The sequence below is a fragment of the Lolium rigidum genome, chromosome 3 (genome assembly GCF_022539505.1).
Source record: "Lolium rigidum isolate FL_2022 chromosome 3, APGP_CSIRO_Lrig_0.1, whole genome shotgun sequence".
NCBI classification, from domain to species: domain Eukaryota; kingdom Viridiplantae; phylum Streptophyta; class Magnoliopsida; order Poales; family Poaceae; genus Lolium; species Lolium rigidum.
In genome coordinates, this window is record NC_061510.1 from 348,614,702 (window position 1) to 348,621,520 (window position 6,819).

At 49.3% G+C, this 6,819-nt stretch overlaps 1 protein-coding gene and 1 pseudogene across 1 annotated transcript; both read left to right on the forward strand.

Annotated features, from left to right (window-relative positions):
- Positions 1 to 518: 518 nt before the first annotated feature.
- LOC124697193 (UDP-glycosyltransferase 91D2-like) lies at positions 519 to 2,292 on the forward strand. Its single transcript, XM_047229821.1, has 2 exons — positions 519 to 659; positions 1,837 to 2,292. The coding sequence occupies exons 1-2, from the start codon at positions 519 to 521 to the stop codon at positions 2,290 to 2,292; spliced, it is 597 nt and encodes a 198-aa protein (XP_047085777.1).
- A 608-nt stretch (positions 2,293 to 2,900) lies between these two features.
- Positions 2,901 to 6,407, forward strand: LOC124697194 (annotated as a pseudogene).
- The last annotated feature ends 412 nt before the right edge of the window (positions 6,408 to 6,819 follow it).

Consider the following 6,819-nt stretch of genomic DNA (forward strand, 5'->3'; position numbering starts at 1 on the left):
CTATAGCGCGCTATTCGCGTTAATAGCACGCTATAGCATGCTAATAGCGTATTTTTAGAACCACGCTATTTTGTTATAGCGCGCTATTTTTTTCCTTGTTTGCAACATGCGTCTACCACATTTGATCTTGTCGTCTACCTACCACAACATGGAGTTTGAACAGGTGCCTATCATAACAGGTGACGAATTGCAATGTGGCCATACTTCCTTCCACCCACATCTTCTATATTATGCATGTCGTTCGAAAGGTCTCTACTGGGACAAATTCCGTTGAGGCGGCGATGAGTCGACTTGGGATGACAAGGATTCTAGTGTAGGCGGGCACACCTTGAGTGAAGCGTCGGTCGGTTGACGGCGGCGGAGGGCCTACGGCGGAGTCGAGACCACGACACATGCATCGGTGTGATGCCAATTTATCCCGCTGATAGGCTATGCGGAGTCTAACACAAACTAAGAAGACTCCTGTAGCTAGAAATACTATTCCTGTTTTCCTATAGAGCGAGTGCTAGGCGGTCGCTATGGAGGTCGGCACCAGAAAGCACGACGCCCGCGACCCATGCCCCTTCGAGGTCCACGCGATGCAGCAAGTCGGCGTACGCGAGGACGACCCCCTCGACGAGGTCTTTGCGGCCTCGTCTTTCTCGCCGTCGGCGCTTCGGGCAACTTGGCGTACGACCTTGGACGTAACTAGCCGGACCAACACATGCCCCTGATGAAGTGGCCGATGGGTAGAGAGGGTGAAGAGGATGCAACGATCTAGCATTGGTAGTACATTGGAACACAATAGCTAGCGGTGAGTAAGTAGGGTATACGAGTACATTTTAGAGAAAAATGAGACAAACTAGTGTTGCATTAAGTCGGAACAAATTCGGGAAGTTATAATGTAGACAATTTGAGAATAAATTGTGAATTTATAAAATGTAGACTATTTCAGAGTGGATGGAGTAGTGCTAACATGTGGTTTGTTAATTAATGTGCTTCAAGAAAAGGGAAAAAAATTAGAGAGATCCGGACGTCGAAGCTATAAAAAAAAACAAGCGATCGGAAGGAAAGAAGTACCAAGAAAAAAAATTGGGCTCTTTTTATTGGCTCCTTGACGCGCGTACGCTAGCTAGTGCAAAGCTTGGGTGATCGATTCGCATTTGCGAAAAGAAAAAAAAGGTTGCCTCTGCCAGCCTAGCTTGCTCCAGCAAATGCGACCGAACGAAATTAGCACGTACCAGTGTACACCACCAAATGAACGCGACGACCGAACGCGAGCCAGAGAAAAGAAATCATCGGTGCGCGTGCGTCGTGTGCGACAGAAAACAAAGGTTTCCATCTGCGTGCGTGCACCATCATCCAACAGAACGGATGGATGGAGTAGGTAGGTAATGGTAACATGTGGACCGTTAATTAGTGTGTTTTCAAGAAAAGAAAAAATTAGAGAGATCCGTCAAAGTTAAAAAAAAAAAACACACACACACTAATAAAGGAGCGAGCCGGTCGAAGGAAGGAGCAAGAAAAAGGACAGCTCCTTTTATTGGCTCCTGACGTACAGTAGTACTTACTAGGCTAGCTAGTCAAGGCTTGGAAACCAAAGGGCCGGTGATCGATCGATGAGCATTTGGGAAAAGAAAAGAAAAAAAAAGCGGGGGCTTTGAACTGTAGTTTCGGTCGCCTGCCAACCTGGCTCCATCAAATGCGACTCACGCGCTGACGAAATCATCTGCCGTCACGCGCGAGGAATGCGACTCACGGTCTACTCTGCGCCACGTCCTCTCGTCGCTCGTCCCGCGCGCATCCATCTGAAAAAGGAGGCTCGGGTTGTTTTAATTCCGCGCGTGCTGATCGAAGGCCAGCGGCGTGCCGGACGCCGACGTCCTTCCTTCCGGGTTCGAGGAGCGCACGCGCGACCGTGGCCTCGTGGTGACCGGGTGGGTTCCGCAGATCAGCGTGCTGGCGCACGGCGCCGTGGCCGCGTTCCTGACGCACTGTGGTTGGAACTCGACCATCGAGGGGCTCCTGTTCGGCCACCCTCTCATCATGCTGCCCATCTTCGGCGATCAAGGACCCAACGCGCGTCTGATGGAGGCAAGAAAGGTCGGAGTGCAGGTGCCAAGAAACGAAAACGATGGTTCGTTCAATCGAGACGGCGTCGCGGCCGCAGTTCAGGCCGTCGCGGTGGAGGACGAAAGCAGGAGGATCTTCGTGGGCAACGCCAAGAAGATGCAGGAGATAGTGGCCGATAGCGAATGCCATGAGAGATGCATCGATGATTTTATTCAGAAGCTTAGATCTTACCAAGAGTGAAATATTTAATTTTGTAGCACTATGTTTGAAGATTTGGGATTAAAGACTACCTTCTTCTTCTATAAAGAACATTACTAAAACGGATTTGCTAGAAATCAAGCGCCTGATACTAAATAAGTTTAAGTCGTGTTTGTCAACCGTTGGATCATGTTGCTCCAAAATTCGTGCAAACCATTAGTTTCTCTTGTATAGTCCTTGTGACTTTGTTTTTGCCCAGCTTTCACATGGCTGCAGCTTGCCATGAGCGAAGTGGGCTTTGAGGTATGTGATCTCTTTGCTTTTTTTGCCTGCTTTTTTTCTTGTGAATTTTGTTGTTCTACGCACTATATCAAAATTGTTGACATGTTGACCTTCACAAACCAAGTAGCAGTGAGGATCCTAGTTACACATGGGTTGCAACCAAACTTTCATAGTTACGCATAGCTTGCAATTGAGATTTTTTCAGTTGTATATGGGGCCCAACTGAGATTTTCCCGTTACACATGGGTGTAAGGGACACTTTTCCTGTCGCACATGTGTTGCAAATGACATTTTCCAGTTGCACGTGGGTTGCAACTGAGAGTTTTCCCGTTACATGTGGGTTGTAACTGAATTTTTTTCCTAATTGCATGGGGGTTGAAACTGAGATTTTTCGGTTACGCATATGTTGTAATGAGAATTTCCACTTACATGTGGGTTGCAACTGAGATTTTTCAGTTGCGCATGTGTTGCAACTAAGAATTTTCATTTACCCGTGAGTTGCAACTAAGTTTTTTTCAGTTAATTACACGTGAGTTGCAACTAAGATTTTTCTTGTGTCTTAAATGGTTGCGTGGATTATAGTGAGAAATGCGAGTATGGAGATTTGTTGCTTTTCTACTTCTTCCGTGGATTCTATTGTGTTTGTATGTAGGCATACTTGTACGAATGCACGAAATTGGAGTTGAACGGAAACTAAGTACGATGGCTGAATAAGCTGCTCCGGCGACTGAGACTTATTAAGTCTCAATTGCCTGATCTCTAGGCGCTCCCTTACTTGATGAGGACATCCCTACTACACCACTACCTTCGTCATTGATAAATGAAGATAAACCTGCTGTGAAGCTCAAGTTCAATGAAGTTCGGATTAGACCAATTACAAGGGCTCGTGCGAAGTTACTTAAACAACAGGTGAACTTGTTTCTAAACGGTACTTTGATTGATGAGAACTTTATACTGCCTAAGTCCTATTACTTATGTATCATCAGGTATCAAGAGGAGACGAACATCGCACGAGGAGTAGAGGAGCAGCTGACATGAAGACGGACGTCAAGATGGACGTGAAGCTGGACATGGAGCTGGACATGAAGATATCTCATGGACGCGCGAGGGAGGAGCGGGAGGCATGCGCGAAAGGAGAAGTTGACGTCCAGGCCGGTCCAGCACCCGGTTAGACCGGCCTCCAGACCGGCCAGCCCGATCCCTGGCCCGGTGGACCGGCCGCCAACCGGATGGGATGCATCGTACCGGGTAAAAACCGGAAAGTTGCGAAGTTTCCGGTTGCCGGCCGGTTGACCGGATGCCAGACCGGCCGACCCGGTCCCTGGCCCGGTTGACCGGATTCCAGACCGGATTCGTCCGAGTCTGTCTCGACCAGATCTATTCTGGGTCGGTTATTCTTGTATCTTTTCGACCAGAAGTCGTCCCGGACGCCTATATAAGTGCCCAGGACGCCCCCTAGCTGTTTTAGACCACGTTTAAGATAAACCCTAGTTCTTAGTTGTTTGCTCTAGCAAAACTATTGAATCCCTACACCATATTGCTTGATATTGTGTAGATCCTGAAAAAGTCTTGTGTGATCTGCTGTTCCATTGGGAATTAGACGGTTGCAACTTACCGCTTCGTGGTCGGCGGCTACGTGCGCAAGTGTGTGGAGTTGCGAATATCTTGCGGGGTTGAGAGCTGTTGCATTGGCGACGGGGACCAATCGAGAGATCTCGTTGCGTCATACAAGTTATCATCCACTTCATCGTCGTGTTTCTCCGCTGCCATCACCCCGTGATCATCATCACCACCGTTGCTTACTGAGAAGATCGGGCCACCCCTTATCATCTTGGTATCAGATTTCCAGGTTTCCTCGGTAAGCCATCCACAATCCACCCCATAGTTGAGTTGTGAGTGTTTTCCTATCCAGAAAAAGCCATATAAAGTTAGGGTTAGGGTTTGCCATAGCCTTAGATTGCACTAATTTCAAGTTTTAGTTGCTTTTCGTAGTTGTTTTTGCGTATCTTTTCTTTCCATCTAGTATTTTAGGGTTTGAGTTTACTCTATCATCTTGTGTTACTTTGTCGTCTAGTGTCAGTTTTTGTTACTCCGAGTCCACATAGCGTACAGTGTGCTTGTTCCCAACCATAGACACAGTCTTTCGATATAAAGTGACTAGGAACTTCCCCAGAAGAGACTAGTTTTACCGCTCGACAGGCTGCTCGTTAGGTTATCGGTGCTTTGCATATTTCTGTTGGCCGTGTTATCAAGGAGTTGTGTCAGAAAATCAAAAAAAAACAAAAAGAGAAAATTGAAAAGAAGTAAAAAGAGCTACATAGCTGCGTGTGTTACAAAAGAAAAATCCAAAAAGAAAAGTGAAGTGCTAGTTGAATCAAGTGAAGGCCTAAGTTTACTTTACTGCACCCGTAGTTGAGCAATCTTGTGCCTGTCTCGTTGAGCTTTGCTAGCGTCTCTCTAGTGCATTGCAACCTTTCCTACATATAGTTGCATTGCCCCATTATATCGCCTTGTGTGAGTATCATTGGTTGTCTACGGTCAGCGCTAGAGCTTGTTATTGGTGCAAATAGGTAGCCTACCTACAGCCCCACATATACCCTGCTTTGTCGTGTGATTTGTTCTTATACCCTTGATATTCGCTTCGCTACATCCGTGCACTAGTTGTTACTACAAGTGGTAAGCAACACTAATTTACTTTGGAACGGTAAGATCTCCTTTTCTTATCAGTTTTGAGTTCATGGGCGCCGCATGCGCCGAGGGTACCAAGAAACCGGACTGGATCATCGTCGATGTCTTCCACCACTGGGCTTCCGCCTCCGCCATTGAGCACAAGGTACAATGAAAGCAAATCAGCTGGATCCTTCCGCCGACGCCGATCGATTCAGTTCCTGCTGTATTAACCAGCATGTACTATTTAGGTTCCTTGTGCGATGCTGGTCCTGGCCGCGGCAGGTATCACCGCCACCTGGGCCGCCAACGTGGCCCAGCAAGCAGCGTCTTGGGGAGGAGAACCGGAAGCAGGGACGCCAAAGTTCGAGGTGGAGAGGAGAAAGCTGGCGAGAACACTGCGCGAGTCAGGGATGTCCATCGCCGAGCGTGTCTCCTTGACGCTCCAGAGGTGCAACCTCGTCGTCATCCGGAGCTGCCTCGAGTGGGAGCCGGAGAGCTTCCCTCAACTGGCGACGCTCGGCGGTAAGCCGGTCGTCCCCCTCGGCCTCCTGCCGCCGTCACCCGAGGGAGGCCGCGGCGTAAGCAAGGACGGAGAGGACGCCACCGTGCGTTGGCTCGACGCGCAGCCGGCCAAGTCGGTCGTGTACGTGGCCCTAGGAAGCGAGGTGCCCCTGCGCACGGAGCAGGTGCACGAGCTTGCCCTCGGGCTGGAGCTCGCCGGGACGCGCTTCCTCTGGGCTCTGCGGAAGCCCGGCGGCGTGACGGACGCCGACGTGCTCCCTCCGGGGTTCGAGGAGCGCACGCACGGCCGTGGGCTCGTGGTGACCGGGTGGGTTCCGCAGATCAGCGTGCTCGCGCACGGCGCCGTGGGCGCGTTCCTGACGCACTGCGGGTGGAACTCCACCATCGAAGGGCTCCTTTTCGGGCATCCGCTGATCATGCTGCCCATCTTCGGCGACCAAGGGCCGAACGCGCGGCTCATGGAGGGGAGATAGGTCGGGGTGCAGGTGCGGAGGAACGAAAACGATGGTTCGTTCGACCGAGATGGCGTCGCGGCGGCGGTCCGTGCCGTCGCCGTCGAGGAAGAAAGCAGGATGATCTTCGTGGCCAACGCGAAGAAGATGCAGGAGATCGTGGCGGACAACGAACTCCATGAGAAGTGCATCGACGTGTTTATTGAGTGTTTGAGATCTTACAAGGAGTGAAGGAATCTTGCTGATCGTCGATCGAGAGCGGTGGGAAAAGTTGTTTAAGCAGTGGCACGCTGTCAGTTTGAAATCCTGCGTGCTGCTGCGATCTGTTCAGCGTGAACCGAGACGAGTACACTAATTCCATACATTGTCAAAAGTTATATCCTCTGCGATGTGATTGCTCAGGACAGTCGCTGATGTGATATTTACTATGCTACTCAACAGGGTTTTTTATCCATTTTCCAAAGGTAATTTACAGAGGGCGGAAGCAGTGCAACGAAATAGCAAACAAATAGTTCATTTGGTCACTAACTTACAGTATGTTTAAAGAGAAAAATCAATAATAATCAACAGTCACAAAAAAAATGACAAATCATCATATACACCACTTGGGTGATCACTCAATAAAGGCCACATGATAAATAAT